General features: G+C 33.4%; 1 protein-coding gene across 5 annotated transcripts in view; it reads right to left on the minus strand.

The window, feature by feature from the left end:
• The window catches only part of LOC139495828 (leucine-rich repeat transmembrane neuronal protein 3-like), a 43,738-nt gene that overhangs the window by 17,046 nt on the left and 3,140 nt on the right, over positions 1-23,552 (minus strand). For 4 of the 5 annotated variants that reach the window (XM_071284213.1, XM_071284211.1, XM_071284210.1 and 1 more), the window contains exons 2-8: positions 21,438-21,608; positions 7,218-7,289; positions 6,687-6,758; positions 5,741-5,812; positions 5,283-5,354; positions 4,751-4,822; positions 3,838-3,909 (exon numbers count right to left, since the gene is read on the minus strand). In XM_071284213.1, the coding sequence (XP_071140314.1) occupies positions 3,838-3,909; positions 4,751-4,822; positions 5,283-5,354; positions 5,741-5,812; positions 6,687-6,758; positions 7,218-7,289; positions 21,438-21,592 (587 nt within the window). In that variant the 5' untranslated portion in view covers positions 21,593-21,608. The remainder of the gene's footprint in view (positions 1-3,837; positions 3,910-4,750; positions 4,823-5,282; positions 5,355-5,740; positions 5,813-6,686; positions 6,759-7,217; positions 7,290-21,437; positions 21,609-23,552) is intronic. The other variant, XM_071284215.1, reaches the window with a different exon arrangement.

A 23,552-nucleotide genomic window follows, 5' to 3' on the forward strand; every position in this document is an offset into this window, starting at 1 on the left:
TGTGTTGAAACAACTGCATATTTCAAGTTGAATAAGAGTGCAATCATTTCTACATTTTTATGGAAATCAGGAACCGTCATTTGATATTACTACATTCTGTATATCAGAAAGGACTGTTTTTATACAATATAATACATCCTGGTATCTATTTACGATGAGTTTATATACATATAAGAGAAAACATACTAAAATAATTTTTCGAATCATTTAAGAATGACTATGAAATTCACGAACCGTATTAGATATAAGTACCTTTTGTACACCAGTATGGGTTGTTTTTCATAAAATATGATGAATATAATAAACTAACAAATTTTTTTTCGAATTGTTTAAGAATGTTCATGGTTTGTGATAAAATATGTATAAAATAAAGATATAGATACTTATAGCTTGTTGTTCGGTGTGAGCCAAGGCTCCGTGTTGAAGGCCGTTCATTGACCTATAATGGTTTACTTTTATAAATTGTTTTTGGATGGAAAGTTGTCTCATTGGCACTCACACCACATCTTCCTATATCTACTTAAACTTTCATTTGCGTTGAATAAGACTGCAACAATTTCTTCATTTTACGATTCCGTAATTTTGTAAGAGGTCAACTTGACGAACTCAGTCAGAATGATCAATCCATCCAATCCGTCCGATTAGTCAAAACGATTTGTATTCTGATAAGTCTGACTGATTAATGACGTCACTGATCGATGACAGATTGCTAATTGCTAGCTGCTTGCTAAAAAAGTAACGCCGAAGATTTCAAATACGGTTCTTCAAACCAGTATTTTTAATACTTTGCTACTCATTACACATGCATATAAGCAGCTGAATGATATACCTGTTTAAAAACCTGTTTAACATATTGAATATCCTCTTAAGGAATGACTGTAATATTTTTTCTGTCTATGAAGAAATAACATTAAAAATTTGGTGTACACTGAATAACGCGCGTAGCGGGTTATTTAACACTGTGCACCACATGTTTTATGTTATTTCGAATAGACAGAAAAAATATTAGAGTCATTTCTAATAATTTAATTCTAAATTCCATTTTAAACCGTAGAAAACCATGAAAAAACGTTGATGACGTCACGGTCACATGACTAAATTATGTTTATGGGCTGATAACAAAATAACGCCAGCCAATCAGAAGACGATTACATCCAAAATTAAATTATTTACTTATAATCATGATAATAAAACAAAAACTCAGTATCAAAAAGGACATTAGGTAAGGTTGCCAATCAGACAACTTTCCACCAGAGACCAAATGACTTTGATGCTAGCAACAATTGGTCACCGTACAGCCTCGAACAATCAGCAAAACCCATGTCAAATAGCAAACTATGAAAGTCTCGACATAACAAAATGAAAAAAAAGGTAATCAGTAAAACCAACAGTCTCATTTATACACAAAAACAACACATACAGAAAATGGCCGATCAAACCTTTTCCTAACCTAGGGCCGTGTTGTTACAGCCAAACTATAAAGATCAGTGAAAAATGTTGCCTCTTCAGATCGATATAAAGCCCCCTAAAACAGCTTACTCATAGTTACTGAAAAGTAGTTCCTAGACAATAGCAATTTATGTTCTTAAAACAGGCTTATATTGAAGGTTTTGCAGTTGCTCAAAATACCGCCCTCTGCGAGAATGGACCCTTTTGCTTTTCTGTGTTAAAAAGGCAGATCGATATTGTCAATATAAGGAAGACCATAACTTAAGGAGGGATAGATAAAACTCGAAAAGAAAAATATGATCTGAGTACAGTAAAAAATAAGTCGAACTTAATTACCGTTTGAAGTCATGTTGAAATGCCAACATGGCCTTGCTCCGAAATCGGTGGCAAAATTGAAATCGGTGATCTGTGTTAAGCTGTTGCATCATATCAAAGAACTAGAAACTCTGCTGCTTTTTTTGTTTAAGAAAATGTTAAACGTGATAATTGTAATCTTACATATGACTACATATAACTAGTAATATATTGAAAAAATGAATATTAATAATAATTTTCCCAACCCGGGAAAGATTCCATATGCTCAGGAATAACTTTCACGCAAACAATTGTATTGCACAAGATGCCCCTTTCGACAATTGATGTATCTTCAATGTTGTTCGAGTCCAAACAAAACGTAATACAAACGTTAAATTAAGAGCTGACAAAAAGCAAAAAGGATAAAAAATATAGTCAAACTCGTACAAGCAATCGGAGCTATCCATGAATGGTATTTCTCTTTTGCGAGATTAATTTGAAGTCATATTTTATAAAAATAACTTACGTACCATTTACCGGCATTTGTGTTTTAAAAGCTTATAGTGAAAACAGAATTCATTCGAATATTGAAACGGTAGGGTTCGATTTACATTTGGGTGTAGAGTTTTATGGACTGCTGTTTGTCTGGTTTTTTTTATTGGTCATGGTGATATCTTAGACTCTTTGATTTGCGATTTGAGATAGTTCCATTGATATCCTTTGTTCACATTAAAGACACTTATTGCAGAAAAGAGAACATAGCAATTTTACTCATGCTTTGGATCAATTTTAAGGGGATTTCTTTTTAATCTAAAATTTTAGAAAAAAATTAAAACAGTGGGAGTTCAAACCAACAAGTTCTGCCATTCGATTTTTCTTCGCCACTTTCATGAGTTGAAAAATAAATGTAAAATAATATAAACTCCAATCATCCCAAAAAAAATCAAAAAAATCGCTGCAAAATCAAATAGAGAGGACACAAAAATAATTTACGAAAATAAGTCAATTTAGTTACGTTCATACATGTACAACCAATTCAAAAAACATGATAAATTCAACAGCAATTTTCAATTTTCACAGCTGTGTTAACATTTTACATAAAGTTGGACTTAGTTGCAACCATTTATTTATATATATATCATTTGTGTGCATGGACTCCTTTTAGTACGCAACTTTTACAGTCAATTAGGAACAGATGACCTCCCAGAAGTCATCTAATACTAAAACGCCACTACGGTTTTCTTAATACCTTTGATGAAAATGTCATATAACAGCATAACCAAGTAACATTGGGCTCGTAGTCGTCAAAGCAATATCTATCTTTCATCAAAAGTTTTAGTTACGCAAATGTATTTGTTACGTGCTAGTAATCTGCAACACCAAAAGTACTATATTTTGTCAGAGTAGGCTTCCATAAGAAATATAATTATAACTAGAATTAATGAAAATAACTTTGTTTTATGTTAATGCATTCGACGCGTTTTTTGTTGATCAACCCTCTTAGGGACGTTCGATGGACCGAAGGCTGTCTGTTTGACATCCAATGGGAAATTAAATATATATTCAGGACGAGATCACGATAATGTGATATGAATACAGAACCGTTCCATGATGTTTGGAAAATATTTCAGTCAAAACTGTGTTCTATGCAGCTTCTTAATTATTCATTTTTCAACTAACATAATTCTCAATTCATTATCTATATTTTGCACAACAGAATTTTTTTGATTTTTTTGCTACATCTCCATTCTGATCTTCATAAAAAAACATAGACATGCCTATATTCCCAAAATAATCGATTGTACTGAGTATACATTTTAAACATCAAAACCTTGGACATTTTTACCACTACATTGTTGATATTTTTGATATAGACACAATTATAAGCGTGATAATAAGTACAACAAATAGATGTATACCAGTGTAGACAGACTTTAGTGACTTTTCTACTCTATAAATATTTATGAAGTCGTTTCATTAAGGCCATTTCTGTATGTATTATTTTTATGTAATCATTTGAATGTTAGATATAGATCCTTCAAAACGTGTTAACATATGCACGGATAGACGTTTCTTATCATACAGTGTACTTACAGTGTCTTTAGAGCAGTCAAGTGTTGAAATACATTCGGCACTAGGTTGGTTATCAGATTGCCATCCAGATACCTGACAAATAACAATTTTTTTCAGTGTTAAGCGTTTTATTTGCTATCTCGTCAATTCAAACATATTTTCATGGATAATAGTTACCAACTGCATGTGAGGTAGAGGATTCATAAACAATTAACTTATATTTCTTTAAATGATAATATCTCTGTGACAAAACCCAAATGGTCTTTAGCTATTATACTTATCCATATTTTAGTATTTCTTGTAAACTGTACAATGTAAACGTATGTTAAAATGATATATGAACGAAATGTATTCCTTGCTATGAAAGTTGACATTTTTTTGTCATAAAAATTCAATAAATAAAAGTATTGAAGAAATACCTTCTCAAAATGAAATGTTATATGAAATATGGATAAAAAATGAGGATAAATATAATGCGACAGCATACTACCAACAGAAAGCGGTACTTTTTTTGTTGGAATAAATATACTTACAAATTTTTAAGAGCCGCCATGCCTTGGAATGAATTTACATTAATCTCAGTTATTTGATTGTCTCGTAGGTTCATGTCAGTCAAATGGATTTAAATGATGTTCGTAAAATATTTCAGCCAAACTGTGTTCTACGCAAATTCACACTCAGTAAAAATGTCACAATCGGCAATACAATGAAATAATAAACAATACAATAAAAACGAAAAAACAAACGGCATGATGTAGGACAACACAATAAATGAAAGAAGGTTAATTATCTGATTGACCATTTAGAAGTCGTTTCATTAAGGCCATGTCTGTATGTATTATGTGTATGTAATCATTTGAATGTTAGGTATAGATCCTTCAAAACGTGTTAACATATGCACGGATAGACGTTTCTTATCATACAGAGTACTTACAGTATCTTTAGAGCAGTCAAGTCTTGAAATACATTCAGCACTAGGTTGGTTATCCGATTGCCATACAGATACCTGACAGATAACATTTTTTTCAGTGTTAAACGTTTTATTTGCTATCTCGTCAATTCAAACATATTTTCATGGATAATAGTTACCAACTACATGTGAGGTAGAGGTTTCATAAACAATTAACTTTTATTTCTTTCAATGATAATTTCTCTATGACAAAACCCAGATGGTCTTTAGTTATCGTATCAAGTTAGTTACAAGATTATACGAATCCATATTTTAGTATTTCTTGTAAACTGTACAATGTAAACGTATGATAAAATGATATATGAACGAAATGTATTCCTTACTATGAAAGTTGTAATTATTTGTCATAAACATTCAATAAATAAAAGTATTGAAGAAATACCTTCTCAAAATGAAATTGTATATGAAATATGAATAAAAGATGAGGATAAATATAATACGACAGCATACTACCAACAGAAGGCGGTACTATTTGTGTTGGAATAAATATACTTACAACTTTTCAAGAGCCGCCATGCCTTGGAATGCATCTACCTTAATTTCAGTAATTTGATTAGTATTCAGGTCCCTGAAAAATAATAATTTACAGTGTACTGCTACATCTCCATTCTGATCTTCATAAAAAAACATAGACATGCCTATATTCCCAAAATAATCGATTGTACTGAGTATACAATCTAAACATCAAAACCTTGGACATTTTTACCACTACATTGTTGATATTTTTGATATAGACACAATTATAAGCGTGATAATACGTACAACAAATAGATGTATTCCAGTGTAGACAGACTTTAGTGACTTTTCTACTCGTTAAATATTTATGAAGTCGTTTCATTAAGGCCATTTCTGTATGTATTATTTGTATGTAATCATTTGAATGTTAGGTATAGATCCTTCAAAACGTGTTAACATATTCAAGGATAGACGTTTCTTATCATACAGTGTACTTACAGTTTTGTTAGAGCAGTCAAGTCTTGAAATACATTCGGCACTAGGTTGGTTATCAGATTGCTATACAGATACCTGACAAATAACATTTTTTTTTAAGTGTTAAGCGTTTTATTTGCTATCTCTTCAATTCAAACATATTTTCATGGATAATAGTTACCAACTGCATGTGAGGTAGAGGTTTCATAAACAATTAACTTTTATTTCTTTCAATGATAATTTCTCTGTGACAAAACCCAGATGGTCTTTAGCTATCGTATCAAGTTAGTTACAAGATTATACGAATCCATATTTTAGTATTTCTTGTAAACTGTACAATGTAAACGTATGTTAAAATGATATATGAACGAAATGTATTCCTTGCTATGAAAGTTGAAATTTTTTGTCATAAAAATTCAATAAATAAAAGTATTAAAGAAATACCTTCTCAAAATGAAATTTTATATGAAATATGGATAAAAGATGAGGATAAATATAATGCGACAGCATACTACAAACAGAAGGCGGTACTTTTTTTGTTGGAATAAATATATTAACAACTTTTCATGAGCCGCCATGCTTTGGAATGAATTTACATTAATCTCAGTTATTTGATTGTCTCGTAGGTTCATGTCAGTCAAATGGATTAAAATGATGTTTGTAAAATATTTCAGTCAAAACTGTGTTCTATGCAAATTCACACTCAGTAAAAATGTCACAATCGGCAAAACAATTAAATAATATACAATACAATAAAAACGAAAAAAACAAACGGCATGATGTAGGACAACACAATAAATGAAAGAAGGTTAACATGGTTAATTATCTGATTGGCCATTTAAAAGTCGTTTCATTAAGGCCATTTCTGTATGTATTATTTGTATGTAATCATTTGAATGTTAGATATAGATCCTTCAAAACGTGTTAACATATGCACGGATAGACGTTTCTTATCATACAGAGTACTTACAGTGTCTTTAGAGCAGTCAAGTCTTGAAATACATTCGGCACTAGCTTGGTTATCAGATTGTTATCCAGATACCTGACAGATAACATTGTTTTAAGTGTTAAGCGTTTTATTTGCTATCTCGTCAATTCAAACATATTTTCATGGATATTAGTTACCAACTGCATGTGAGGTAGAGGATTCATAAACAATTAACTTATATTTCTTTAAATGATAATATCTCTGTGACAAAACCCAGATGGTCTTTAGCTATCGTATCAAGTTAGTTACAAGATTATACGAATCCATATTTTAGTATTTCTTGTAAACTGTACAATGTAAACGTACGATGAAATGATATATGAACGAAATGTATTCCTTACTATGAAAATTGTATTTATTTGTCATAAACATACAATAATAAATGTATTGAAGAAATACCTTCTCAAAATGAAATTGTATATGAAATATGAATAAAAGATGAGGATAAATATAATGCGACAGCATACTACCAACAGAAGGCGGTACTATTTTTGTTGGAATAAATATACTTACAAGTTTTCAAGAGCCGCCATGCCTTGGAATTCATCTACCTTAATCTCAGTAATTTGATTCTCTTTCAGTTCCCTGAAAAATAAAAATCTACATCTCCATTATGATCTTCATAAAAATAAATTACGTAGCATAAAGAAAGCTACTGAAGATGATACCAAGCTGTTTTAAAATGTGTTACTTGATTGCATATGACGCACAGACATAAACGAAAAAATAGACATGCCTATATTCCTAAAATAATCGATTGTAATGAGTAAACATTTAACTTCAAAACCTTGGACATTTTTACCGTTACATTGTTGATATTTTTGATATAGACACAATTATAAACGTGATAATAAGTTCAACAGATAGAACTATACCAGTGTAGACAGACTTTAGTCTGTTTTCATCTTGTAATGTACTATTATACAATTCATTTATGCTTTTCTCTTTGCTAAGTGATCTATTGTTTGCTAGTAATGTATTCCTGTCACGTAGTGTTGTCATTTTAGTGGTATTTTGAACATTGCCATATAAGCGGGAGGCTCGGCTAGCCATAACACAAGGTTTAATCCATCACGTTGTTATCAAAAAGTCTGTGTCTATGTATGTTGGGGTTTGCTTTTGTTGTTGTTCAGTGTTTCTGTTATTCCGTTGTTTTCCTCTGTTAGTTGACGTGTTTCCCTCAGTTTTAGTTTGTTACCCGGATTTGTTTTCGCTTAATCGAATTATGACTATTGAACAGCGGTATACTACTGTTGCCTTTATATAGAGACTTCTTCTACCCGTTAAATATTTATGAAGTTGTTTCATTAAGGCCATAATCAGTGACGATGATGTTTAGGTTCATGTCAGTCAAATATATTCAAGTGATATTTGGACAATATTTCAGTCAAAACTGTGTTCTATGCAGCTTCTTAATTATTCATTTTTCAACTCATTATCTATATTTTGTACAACAGTTTCTTTTGATTTTTCTTATTCAATAATTTTTTGAAAGAAATATTGTTAATAATTGTTTTGTCTTATTTAAAATTATCTGAAGCCAACTGTGTTAGTTTCCTCGTTTGAAATGTTTTACATGTCTCATGTCGGGGCTTTTTTTATAGCTGATTATACGGTATTTTTTCTCTCATTGTTGAAGGCCGACCGGTACATATGATTGCGAATATTTTTTGGTAGATAGTTGTCTCATAAGCAAGCTTACCACATCTTCCTATTTGTATTTAACATAGTACATATACAAAGCAACTTTTGTTGAGGTAAGATGTTTGAATACCAGTAATCATATGTCAAATGCACTGACAGATTTGTTTTGAACAATATTTCGACACTTTTCCTGTCTGCCTTACCACATTTATGTTTAATTATGTTTTCCTCTCACACAATAAGCGCGTTTGTTCTCTAACAATTTTATTGTAATTCTTGATAAATTTGAGAATTCAACAACAATGAGTCTCGATATTTTCAACACATATGTCTATACCATTGAAGATAAAAAAAATTCTGACGTAAAATAATATACCAATATTTTTTTCAAAACAAGTTGGGATAATGTTTTTGCTAACGGTGCTGTATGGCAGCAGACAAGGTTGATGGCAAGGAATGCCAGTGAAAATTATCTAATGCAATAACTAACAATGTGTAGCCAAATGAAACCCATGAATTCTTTACATGGTATATTGTGTTTTGTACAATAATGCTGTATGTTGTTTTAAACCAAATGATTGTGTTGTGTACAAATGGTCTGTCGTCCAACTTTCAAAAATATAATAAACACATGATAAATCACTATTGATGGATACATCATTCCTATTACCTTTTTAAGGTGGTACCCAACACCTTCACTTAAATTAATTTGGCTCGTTTAATTTTCATAAAATTTTGACAAAGTATTAACGTTGACCCTTTGACAAAAATTCAAAACATTTGAACCAACCATTTTGTAAGAAAAATTACACTCGTTATATAGCAGTTTGACAAACACTAATTTTGATGATCGAGAAGCTTAATGTTCCCTTAACAACACAACGTAATTAAAACGTTTAGCTGATTTTACAGAGTTATCTCCCTGTAGTGTTATGTACCACCTTAACCAGTTGATGTCAATACAAATATGATATAATACAGATATTCCCATGCAAATAGTCTAAACTTCAATTTCTATAGAAAAAATTGTCTCAATGAAATAAGAACCATGAATTTCCTTCTATTGATTTATGTTTCCTATAAGGATACAGTAAAACGTCTCTATTAACAAAACTGAAAAGGTTTTTATCTATTCTAGCATTTCATTGACAAGATTATAAACAACTTTATTTTTCTAATTCCTATATTTATGAACACCTTAATTGTATGTTGAAATGATATAAATACGAAATGTAATAAAAAATAATTAATACCTTTACAAGATTTAATTTTACATAAAAAATGAAAAAAAAAGGTAATACTAATGTGTATTGTAGAATATATAAATAAGTTTTCAAAAGCCTAAATCACTTCAATGATAATCTAACAAACTACAAGGTACCTTGAACTAACAACATTAAATGGTAATTATCAAAATTGAATTTGAACCTTTCCTATGAAGCAAATTAAAGAAAACAATCACGAATAGTATGAAAAGTGTGCTTGCGTTCATTTTCCATAACAGGCTTCGAACATATTTAAACACCTGTCACCAGAATTGCATACGAACAAAATCTATTACATATGGATTATTAGTGATAATTGAGCAGATATTTTAGGCCCGTAACTGCGGTTGTAAAAATAGGCAACAGTATGTTATTAATGTTCATTTCATAAATCAATTAAGAAGATTAATCAAGGTAATAAACATATTTTTTTAGAACTGCATGAACTATAGTTGTAGCAGGAAAAGGTGGATCTAAGACAGCAATTTCACATCGCTAGTGAGCTAAAACACACCCGTATTTTATCTGTTATCTTATTCGTGATGGTGACATTTTTTTTACATTCATTTAGTGTCGATCTCAATGGGTCTTCCACATTACTCTGTTGGAACAGTTGTTGTGTAAACAAATTCACCGTCTATTTAAATGCCGAATTGAATAAGCGATACACCTTTCTAACTCACCATATCTTGTAATCATTGCGCCGATATCATAATTTAGGGAGTGTTGTTTTGCTGTAGTCTTACCGGAAGAGGGAATGCATAATTGAGTAGCCATCAGTGAACAGGGTAGAGCTTATTAGATTGTATGCATTAAGTTGCAAAACCGTCAAAAGTAGAAGACACATTATTTTAAGATACTTTTTTTTTGCAATGGCAGTAGCGGAACAGTTGCGCCAGAACAGATGAATGTCCTTACGAAGGGCATTCCAATGATATAGAACTTAAAAGTATGATACTGATTATAATTATGGGGTTTTTTTCTTATCGTAAATTGCAAATAAAAACAATAAAGTCAGTATACGATAAAAAAAAATCCAAAGCAAACAAATCAAAATTTACTTCAAATATGTGGCCAGTATACGGTTTCTAACATTCTACATCTCAAACATTTTGTTCACATTTTGTCTTCAAAAAAGGAAAGTTAGCAAGGTCAAAAACAAATATCTGAGTTGACTTTCAATTGTTTTGGGTGTTCTTTATACTCGTAAAAGTATCTCATGGTTTGATGCACAAACGAATTCATGGCCGACACTCGGCTAACCCAGAGTTTGGTCGGTTAATCTATATTTAGTATGCGGCTATATCGGAGGTTGGTCTGCTAATCGGGTTGGCTAAATAGTTATCAAAGGTACCAGGATTATAATTTAGTACGCCAGACGCGCGTTTCGTCTACATTAGACTCATCAGTGACGCTCATATCAAAATATTCATAAAGCCAAACAAGTACAAAGTTGAAGAGCATTGAGGATCCAAAATTCCAAAAAGTTGTGCCAAATACGGCTAAGGTAATCTATGTCTGGGATAAGAAAATCCTTAGTTTTTTTCGAAAAATTCAAAGTTCTGTAAACAGGAAATTTATAAAATGACCACATTATTGATATGCATGTCAACACTTAATCGCTTAAGTGTTGACTACTGGGCTGGTGATACCCTCGGGGACGAAATGTCCACCAGCAGTGGCATCGACCCAGTGGTGTAAATAGTTATCAAAGGTACCAGGATTATAATTTAGTACGCCAGACGCGCGTTTCGTCTACATTAGACTCATCAGTGACGCTCATATCAAAATATTTATAAAGCCAAACAGGTAAAAAGTTGAAGAGCATTAAGGATCCAAAATTCCAAAAAGTTGTGCTAAATACGGCTAAGGTAATCTATGCCTGGGATAAGAAAATCCTTAGTTTTTTTCGAAAAATTCAAAGTTTTGTAAACAGGAAATTTATAAAATGACCACATTATTGATATGCATGTCAACACTTAATCGCTTAAGTGTTGACTACTGGGCTGCTGATACCCTCGGGGACGAAACGTCCACCAGCAGTGGCATCGACCCAGTGGTGTAAATAGTTATCAAAGGTACGAGGATTATAATTTAGTACGCCAGACGCGCGTTTCGTCTACATTAGACTCATCAGTGACGCTCATATCAAAATATTTATTAAGCCAAACAAGTACAAAGTTGAAGAGCATTGAGGATCCAAAATTCCAAAAAGTTGTGCTAAATACGGCTAAGGTAATCTATGCCTGGGATAAGAAAATCCTTAGTTTTTTTCGAAAAATTCAACGTTTTGTAAAAGGAAATTTATAAAATGACCACATTATTGATATGCATGTCAACACTTAATCGCTTAAGTGTTGACTACTGGGCTGGTGATACCCTCGGGGACGAAATGTCCACCAGCAGCGGCATCGACCCAGTGGTGCAAATAGTTATCAAAGGTACCAGGATTATAATTTAGTACGCCAGACGCGCGTTTCGTCTACATTAGACTCATCAGTGACGCTCATATCAAAATATTTATAAGCCAAACAGGTAAAAAGTTGAAGAGCATTAAGGATCCAAAATTCCAAAAAGTTGTGCTAAATACGGCTAAGGTAATCTATGCCTGGGATAAGAAAATCCTTAGTTTTTTTCGAAAAATTCAAAGTTTTGTAAACAGGAAATTTATAAAATGACCACATTATTGATATGCATGTCAACACTTAATCGCTTAAGTGTTGACTACTGGGCTGCTGATACCCTCGGGGACGAAACGTCCACCAGCAGTGGCATCGACCCAGTGGTGTAAATAGTTATCAAAGGTACGAGGATTATAATTTAGTACGCCAGACGCGCGTTTCGTCTACATTAGACTCATCAGTGACGCTCATATCAAAATATTTATTAAGCCAAACAAGTACAAAGTTGAAGAACATTGAGGATTCAAAATTTCAAAAAGTTGTGCTAAATACGGCTAAGGTAATCTATGCCTGGGATAAGAAAATCCTTAGTTTTTTTCGAAAAATTCAAAGTTTTGTAAAAGGAAATTTATAAAATGACCACATTATTGATATGCATGTCAACACTTAATCGCTTAAGTGTTGACTACTGGGCTGGTGATATACTCGGGGACGAAACGTCCACCAGCAGCGGCATCGACCCAGTGGTGTAAATAGTTATCAAAGGTACCAGGATTATAATTTAGTACGCCAGACGCGCGTTTCGTCTACATTAGACTCATCAGTGACGCTCATATCAAAATATTTATAAAGCCAAACAAGTACAAAGTTGAAGAGCATTGAGGATCCAAAATTTCAAAAAGTTGTGCTAAATACGTCTAAGGTAATCTATGCCTGGGATAAGAAAATCCTTAGTTTTTTTCGAAAAATTCAAAGTTTTGTAAAAGGAAATTTATAAAATGACCACATTATTGATTTGCATGTCAACACTTAATCGCTTAAGTGTTGACTATTGGGCTGGTGATACCCTCGGGGACGAAACGTCCACCAGCAGCGGCATCGACCCAGTGGTGTAAATAGTTATCAAAGGTACCAGGATTATAATTTAGTACGCCAGACGCGCGTTTCGTCTACATTAGACTCATCAGTGACGCTCATATCAAAATGTTTATAAAGCCAAACAAGTACAAAGTTGAAGAGCATTGAGGATCTAAAATTCCAAAAAGATGTGCCAAATACGGCTAAGGTAATCTATGCCTGGGATAAGAAAATCCTTAGTTTTTTTCGAAAAATTCAAAGTTTTGTAAACAGGAAATTTATAAAATTACCAAATTATTGATATGTATGTCAACACTTAATCGCTTAAGTGTTGACTACTGGGCTGGTGATACCCTCGGGGACGAAACGTCCACCAGCAATGGCATCGATCCAGTGGTGTAAATAGTTATCAAAGGTACCAGGATTATAATTTAGTACGCCAGACGCGCGTTTCGTCTACATTAAACTCATCAGTGACGCTCATATCAAAATATTTATAAAGCCAAACAAGTACAAAAATGAAGAGCATTGAGGATCCAAAATTCCAAAAAGTTGTGACAAATACGGCTAAGGTAATCTATGCCTGGGATAAGAAAATTCTTAAGTTTTTCGAAAAATTCAAAGTTTTGTAAACAGGAAATTTATAAAATGACCACATTATTGATATGCATGTCAACACTTAATCGCTTAAGTGTTGACTACTGGGCTGGTGATACCCTCGGGGACGAAACGTCCACCAGCAGTGGCATCGACCCAGTGGTGTAAATAGTTATCAAAGGTACCAGGATTATAATTTAGTACGCCAGACGCGCGTTTCGTCTACATTAGACTCATCAGTGACGCTCATATCAAAATAGTTATAAAGCCAAACAATTACAAAGTTGAAGAGCATTGAGGATCCAAAATTCTAAAAAGTTGTGCTAAATACGGCTAAGGTAATCTATGCCTGGGATAAGAAAATCCTTAGTTTTTTTCGAAAAATTCAAAGTTTTGTAAAAGGAAATTTATAAAATGACCACATTATTGATATGCATGTCAACACTTAATCGCTTAAGTGTTGACTACTGGGCTGGTGATATACTCGGGGACGAAACGTCCACCAGCAGCGGCATCGACCCAGTGGTGTAAATAGTTATCAAAGGTACCAGGATTATAATTTAGTACGCCAGACGCGCGTTTCGTCTACATTAGACTCATCAGTGACGCTCATATCAAAATATTTATAAAGCCAAACAAGTACAAAGTTGAAGAGCATTGAGGATCCAAAATTTCAAAAAGTTGTGCTAAATACGTCTAAGGTAATCTATGCCTGGGATAAGAAAATCCTTAGTTTTTTTCGAAAAATTCAAAGTTTTGTAAAAGGAAATTTATAAAATGACCACATTATTGATTTGCATGTCAACACTTAATCGCTTAAGTGTTGACTATTGGGCTGGTGATACCCTCGGGGACGAAACGTCCACCAGCAGCGGCATCGACCCAGTGGTGTAAATAGTTATCAAAGGTACCAGGATTATAATTTAGTACGCCAGACGCGCGTTTCGTCTACATTAGACTCATCAGTGACGCTCATATCAAAATGTTTATAAAGCCAAACAAGTACAAAGTTGAAGAGCATTGAGGATCTAAAATTCCAAAAAGATGTGCCAAATACGGCTAAGGTAATCTATGCCTGTGATAAGAAAATCCTTAGTTTTTTTCGAAAAATTCAAAGTTTTGTAAACAGGAAATTTATAAAATGACCACATTATTGATATGCATGTCAACACTTAATCGCTTAAGTGTTGACTACTGGGCTGGTGATACCCTCGGGGACGAAACGTCCACCAGCAATGGCATCGATCCAGTGGTGTAAATAGTTATCAAAGGTACCAGGATTATAATTTAGTACGCCAGACGCGCGTTTCGTCTACATTACACTCATCAGTGACGCTCATATCAAAATATTTATAAAGCCAAACAAGTACAAAAATGAAGAGCATTGAGGATCCAAAATTCCAAAAAGTTGTGACAAATACGGCTAAGGTAATCTATGCCTGGGATAAGAAAATTCTTAAGTTTTTCGAAAAATTCAAAGTTTTGTAAACAGGAAATTTATAAAATGACCACATTATTGATATGCATGTCAACACTTAATCGCTTAAGTGTTGACTACTGGGCTGGTGATACCCTCGGGGACGAAACGTCCACCAGCAGTGGCATCGACCCAGTGGTGTAAATAGTTATCAAAGGTACCAGGATTATAATTTAGTACGCCAGACGCGCGTTTCGTCTACATTAGTCTCATCAGTGACGCTCATATCAAAATATTTATAAAGCCAAACAATTACAAAGTTGAAGAGCATTGAGGATCCAAAATTCCAAAAAGTTGTGCTAAATACGGCTTAGGTAATCTATGCCTGGGATAAGAAAATCCTTAGTTTTTTTCGAAAAATTCAAAGTTTTGTAAAAGGAAATTTATAAAATGACCACATTATTGATATGCATGTCAACACTTAATCGCTTAAGTGTTGACTACTGGGCTGGTGATACACTCGGGGACGAAACGTCCACCAGCAGCGGCATCGACCCAGTGGTGCAAATAGTTATCAAAGGTACCAGGATTATAATTTAGTACGCCAGACGCGCGTTTCGTCTACATTAGACTCATCAGTGACGCTCATATCAAAATGTTTATAAAGCCAAACAAGTACAAAGTTGAAGAGCATTGAGGATCTAAAATTCCAAAAAGATGTGCCAAATACGGCTAAGGTAATCTATGCCTGTGATAAGAAAATCCTTAGTTTTTTTCGAAAAATTCAAAGTTTTGTAAACAGGAAATTTATAAAATGACCACATTATTGATATGCATGTCAACACTTAATCGCTTAAGTGTTGACTACTGGGCTGGTGATACCCTCGGGGACGAAACGTCCACCAGCAATGGCATCGATCCAGTGGTGTAAATAGTTATCAAAGGTACCAGGATTATAATTTAGTACGCCAGACGCGCGTTTCGTCTACATTACACTCATCAGTGACGCTCATATCAAAATATTTATAAAGCCAAACAAGTACAAAAATGAAGAGCATTGAGGATCCAAAATTCCAAAAAGTTGTGACAAATACGGCTAAGGTAATCTATGCCTGGGATAAGAAAATTCTTAAGTTTTTCGAAAAATTCAAAGTTTTGTAAACAGGAAATTTATAAAATGACCACATTATTGATATGCATGTCAACACTTAATCGCTTAAGTGTTGACTACTGGGCTGGTGATACACTCGGGGAGGAAACGTCCACCAGCAGCGGCATCGACCCAGTGGTGCAAATAGTTATCAAAGGTACCAGGATTATAATTTAGTACGCCAGACGCGCGTTTCGTCTACATTAGACTCATCAGTGACGCTCATATCAAAATATTTATAAAGCCAAACAAGTACAAAGTTGAAGAGCATTGAGGATCCAAAATTTCAAAAAGTTGTGCTAAATACGGCTTAGGTAATCTATGCCTGGGATAAGAAAATCCTTAGTTTTTTTCGAAAAATTCAAAAGTTTGTAAAAGGAAATTTATAAAATGACCACATTATTGATTTGCATGTCAACACTTAATCGCTTAAGTGTTGACTATTGGGCTGGTGATACCCTCGGGGACGAAACGTCCACCAGCAGCGGCATCGACCCAGTGGTGTAAATAGTTATCAAAGGTACCAGGATTGTAATTTAGTACGCCAGACGCGCGTTTCGTCTACATTAGACTCATCAGTGACGCTCATATCAAAATGTTTATAAAGCCAAACAAGTACAAAGTTGAAGAGCATTGAGGATCTAAAATTCCAAAAAGATGTGCCAAATACGGCTAAGGTAATCTATGCCTGGGATATGAAAATCCTTAGTTTTTTCGAAAAATTCAAAGTTTTGTAAACAGGAAATTTATAAAATGACCACATTATTGATATGCATGTCAACACTTAATCGCTTAAGTGTTGACTACTGGGCTGGTGATACCCTCGGAGTCGAAACGTCCACCAGCAATGGCATCGACCCAGTGGTGTAAATAGTTATCAAAGGTACCAGGATTATAATTTAGTACGCCAGACGCGCGTTTCGTCTACATTAGACTCATCAGTGACGCTCATATCAAAATGTTTATAAAGCCAAACAAGTACAAAGTTGAAGAGCATTGAGGATTCAAAATTCCAAAAAGTTGTGTCAAATACGGCTAAGGTAATCTATGCCTGGGATAAGAAAATTCTTAGGTTTTTCGAAAAATTCAAAGTTTTGTAAACAGGAAATTTATAAAATGACCACATTATTGATATGCATGTCAACACTTAATCGCTTAAGTGTTGACTACTGGGCTGGTGATACCCTCGGGGACAAAACGTCCACCAGCAGTGGCATCGACCCAGTGGTGTAAATAGTTATCAAAGGTACCAGGATTATAATTTAGTACGCCAGACGCGCGTTTCGTCTACATTAAACTCATCAGTGACGCTCATATCAAAATATTTATAAAGCCAAACAAGTACAAAGTTGAAGAGCATTGAGGATCTAAAATTCCAAAAAGTTGTGCCAAATACGGTTAAGGTAATCTATATAAAAAAGAAGATGTGGTATGATTGCCAATGAGACAACTATCCACAAAAGACCAAAATGACACAGACATTAACAACTCTAGGTCACCGTACGGCCTTCAACAATAAGCAAAGCCCATACCGCATAGTCAGCTATAATAGGCCCCGATAAGACAATGTAAAACAATTCAAACGAGTAAACTAACGGCCTTATTTATGTAAAAAAAATGAACGAAAAACCAATATGTAACACATAAACAAACGACAACCACTGAATTACAGGCTCCTGACTTGGGACAGGCACAAACATAAATAATGTGGCGGGGTTAAACATGTTAGCGGGATCCCAACCCTCCCCCTAACCTGGGACAGTGGTATAACAGTACAAAATAAGAACGAACTATAAAAATCAGTTGAAAAAGGCTTAACTCATCAGATGGACAAAACTACAAGTAGACGTGGCCGGGTACTGCCTGGGATAAGAAAATCCTTAGTTTTTTCGAAAAATTCAAAGTTTTGTAAACAGGAAATTTATAAAATGACCACATTATTGATATGCATGTCAACACTTAATCGCTTAAGTGTTGACTACTGGGCTGGTAGTACCCTCGGGGACGAAACGTCCACCAGCAGTGGCATCGACCCAGTGGTGTAAATAGTTATCAAAGGTACCAAGATTATAATTTAGGACGCCAGACGCGCGTTTCGTCTACATTAGACTCATCAGTGACGCTCATATCAAAATATTTATAAAACCAAACAAGTACAAAGTTGAAGAGCATTGAGGATTCAAAATTCCAAAAAGTTGTGCCAAATACGGCTTAGGTAATCTATGCCTGGGAGAAGAAAATCCTTAGTTTTTTTTCGAAAAATTCAAAGTTTTGTAAACAGGAAATTTATAAAATGACCACATTATTGATATGCATGTCAACACTAAAGTCTGTTAATCAGGTGTTATCGAGAAAATCATTGAAAGTTTAGCATATTTCATTGTATAACTTTTTAAATATATTTTTATTATAAACGTTATTCATGTCTAACAAAACAATTCAATATACTGAATCCAGTGGTGTAATTATTATTTTTCTAGCTTCGATGTACGATCTATAAAATGAAAAGGCGGGTTACTCATCAATAAATTTATACACATTTTACACATACAAAATGAACACAAAATGACACGATGGTTGATTTTACTTGCATGCAAAATTTTGAACATCGAAAAAAGACAGGCATTGTGTTTGTTAACCCTATTGATATCTTTGTGTGAAAAATCTACACGAAAATTTGTATTTTGGTGACATAAATCAATCTTTATTTAAAACCTGGTCTGTTAATGAGTCGGATTTATAAAACTCGGTCTATTAATTGGTCTGTTAAGAGTTATGAATGGCAACAAAAATATAATTTTATTGCTATATGGGGTGTTATCGGATCAAATGGGTAGGCTCAAGACGAGCAGCTCAAATATACGGAAACAGCACATGAGCAATGAAACATAAAATATACGATAGCAACACATGATCAATTAACAATTTAGACAATGGAAATTGAAAATTGATAAAAATGGTTTCAAAAAGTGTTATATTAAAGTAATATTAATTTCATCCAAGAATGGTAGCATATATCGTATGGATTCTCTTTACATAATGAATGACACCAATTTGTCATCTTCATTGGTAACCAGTATATTAATCAGAGATAAACGTCGTAATGTAACTAAACATCAGTAAGTAAAATATATTGGGATGCTAAAATATAAAGAATAGAGAAAGAATAATATACATTTATTTCCCGTGCCTCAGGGATATATGAAGATTTGTTCAATGACACGTGGGATAGTCTCAACCAATCAGATATTGATTAAACTATCAATGTGTATAAACAGTGGAATAATATACAATTATAGCATTTGTATGAGGGCAATACAAGAATATATTGACCTGACAGAAGTATATTGACTGAGGACGAAGTCCTAGGTCGAAATACTTCTTTGGGTCGATCTATCCTGTATTGACCTCATACATAGGCTATAATTGTTATATTATCAAATTTCCAACCATATTTGTATCAAAATCGTCATTTGATTTTGTTTGAATTTTATAGATATCATATTGTCTCCACATTATATACATTAACGACATATAAATAAACCGTGCAATATGCCTTTTGCTGTGCAATATGCATTTTGCTATCCGCCGTTTTTGATCACCTTCGAAAATATAGTTTAACATGTGACTATCCCTGAACGAACCAAATAAGTTAAAATATACGAATTAATAATACTGAGTAAGATAAATAAAATGTATAGAAAAGTGACATAACAATTTAAAGAATACAGAAATAAACACTACCCCCAATTCGGATCATCATGGTATACACGAGAATCTGGATGGAGACGCAGAATATAGAATAGTAGAAAAGGACAGTAGAGATTGATGCATTGCTAAAAAAGAGAGAAAAAATAATAATTGTTTAAGAATACAGACATGAAACACCCCTGGGTGTTGAAACAGTAACGGATTGCGATGTACTCATATTGGTGACGAATTCTAGAAGTTTACATGCGGACAACAGCAGTTCTTCTCTGCACTTATGTACAAAGGAACTAAACGGAATAAAATGAATTAAAACTTAAGTTAACAAAATGTAGCTGCGTTCGCTCCTTTCCATTTACTTCTTTAGAATGATCTGAAAACAACATATGATTAAATAAAAGAAGAAAAGAACTAATTGGATGATGCTGACGAATTAGGGGTTAACGTCCAGTGACAAATAGCATGTGCATATGAGAACGACAACACGTTATATGTACCCCTGTGTTGTATTAGAAAGACACTTTCAGTCGGATTTGAGAACGTGCTACTTTGAACAGATTAAAAAATTAAGGCTGATTGAAAACGTTGATATTAAATGCAGGCATATTCCAGCGGCCAATCCATATCATGCTATATTGAAGTGACACACCCTTCAATAAAATGCAAAGAAAGTCAAAATAAAAATGCTCTTACTAGAACGATACTGTTGCACCGTGTTGTCATTCTTTTTTTACTCAAGAACATGTCATTCTTTACTTTTTCAATGGGAAAATATAAATGTAGCAAAACTATTGCCGTGGCTAAATAACTCTTAACTGACACAATTTCAATTGTCCAACCCATTAACAGACTTTATTCCCATAATTTTCACTAAAACGTGGTGTTATTCACGTTATATTACAATTATGAAATATTTACTAATGTCAATTTATTTTATAGAACCAAAGTACTATTTTGTGTCCTTTTAATGATATCTAAAATTGTTTGTTTCGCCTTTTATTAAAAAATTGCTATGCGTATAAGTATAAATTATACATACTTGCGCGACGCCTTTTAGTTTTACTGAGAACTGCGCAGACTATGAAATGTTTTTACAGGTGAAAAATATTCTATGATAGATATCACTTTGTCAGACGATTTTCTTTTCTTGATTTGGTTCTGATAACATGCCAAAAATCTGTATATTTGATAGAGTTTAACATAAAATTGTGCGTTTTACTCTTAACAGACGTATAACCAACCCGATAAACAGACCAATCGCCCATACAGCCGCATACTCAATATAGATTAACCGACCAATCTCTCGGTTAGCCGAGTGTCGGCCGTGGAATTGGTTAAACACGCTTTATGTAGGTCTTAACAATTCAATAAAGATTTTTTTCCGGGAACGTCTCACTTATTAGACAGATATTTACATTTCAACTGATTGCTTTTATTTCAAATACTCACAAAACTTTTATTTCAAATACTCACAAAAGTGTTGTTGTATTTGGAATTCCAGACGGTACTGTCGTTAAGCTTTTATAACTGCAATAATACTTCGATCCATGGCAATAACACGGTGTAGAACATCCAAAGACTGTACTTAGCATAACTGAGCATACTATTAAAAAAAATGTGTGGCGCATTGTCTCCTCAATACACCTGCAATACAGCCATTGCATTATTACAAGCAAATAATGTTAACCAATCTTTTGAAATCAAACCAATTATGTTAAATATGATTTTTGAAATGCAATAACTTAACTATTGAAAACATATGGAGTTGTTAGCTGAAACTATAACATAAAGACAGAAAACTGTTTCCTCCAGTTGCAAGCAAAAAACTTGTTATGTCGGTTTTGGTTTCTCACTCCATTCTGCCAAAATAATGAAACAACTATCATACATGGGTATGCTGGCAATACTAACTACCTTTAACTCTCCATTTTTTCCGATAATGTCTTTACCAAGTAAGGACTGACAGTTGTTTTCCACTCGTTCCGTTGGTTGCTAAGGAATGGAGTTCGGTATTTCTGTTTTACTTTTTTATATGAGTATTTTCTAAGACAAGCGTCAGCGTAAACAATCAACTGTACTTCAAATAGCATATTTGATATTGCTGTAGAATTCAAGATGTGGGCATACAGATTTTAAAATGGATTTCACTTTTTATCATATCTCTGTTGAATATTTCAGAAATAATTTAGAAACCACGGTCCAAACTACCGCATGTAAATATTACCTTAGATGAACTTGACTATTCCTATTCAGCCATTTTTGGTCATGACGAATTTGAAGTGATCGGAAACATTTACATTTTTGGCTTAACATTTTGTGTTGGAGTGTTACTGATGAAGGGAATTAAAAAAAGCCCAGTAGTGAGAGCTTCAGTACAAGTATGGTTTATAACTTAACGTTTTTAAATTCTATGCAATACAAATATACAAACTATTAAGAAGCTAAGGATCAAAGTCCATCAAGTAAATTTGACCATGTTGATCCTAGATAGATTTCGCTTTTTTTTTCCAGAAATCCAGAAAAAAACACTTCAAGCGCAGTTCATTTATGGGGGGGGGGGGGGGGGTGTTATTTTCATTTCAGTCATAAATGCAAATACAGGTATCGAAATATAGGTCTGTATACCCCAGAATGGTATGTATGAAAAAAGATACAAAGATCTGATACATACGAATTTATACATTTAGTTTTAGATTGCAGTTATAAATCCATGGCGAATAAAAATATACGTATAGATTATAGAACTGTCTGCACCGTCTTGTTATGTGACACATATGGGCACAGATGCGCAATCCATTTCAGGTAGGCGGTAATGGAAGCCTTTTCCTCAATTCCTCCACTCATATCGTATACTTGGATATGTATGAATACTCATTTCGAAGCTGCGACATTTTCACATATGTGGTTAAATTTTCGAGATACGAAGTGAGATTCATTATTCCGTAAATTAGCACACCTCGAAAATTCTTTTGTGATGTGGCTCCTCGAGGTAAAAAATCCCTTTTTCACACAATAAGTTCTTTGAAAATAAGTTCGTATCATACATTAAATAACTCTATAGTTTTAACACATTTATTCTATGGTCCTCTACTCTCCAAGTCAGCACAAATGGTTAAGCTCAGTCACTTGTTAAAAATTGAAACATGTCCAATTTGACTTTTGTTCCTCAATTTCAGGCGCATTAGGGATATTGACCCATATTGAAATCCATAGTTTTCTGTTTTGATCTTCGGTATGACTTTCTGAATAAATTTGTGTATTTTTGTCCATTTCTGAAATAAAATAAATTATTACAGTACTATAAGGCATTGACCCTTTTATCGCTATATTCATTTAATACTGAATACAATGTGTAATTATGATTGATTTCTTCCAGTATACCTTCACAGGTCACAATATGGATGAACCTTCAATTACATTTAACAGACCCTGTTAAAGCCCTTTCACACAATTCTATTTAAAAAAATGTGTTTTTTTTAATGTACATGTATTTCAGTGAAAACCCTTTATCAGTGAGAAATGCACATTATGTTTTAAAGTAAACATTATGACATTACACGTATTATAATGTCATTAAATAACGACCCA

Source organism: Mytilus edulis, chromosome 11, assembly GCF_963676685.1.
Source record: "Mytilus edulis chromosome 11, xbMytEdul2.2, whole genome shotgun sequence".
Classification (NCBI taxonomy): Eukaryota; Metazoa; Mollusca; class Bivalvia; order Mytilida; family Mytilidae; genus Mytilus; species Mytilus edulis.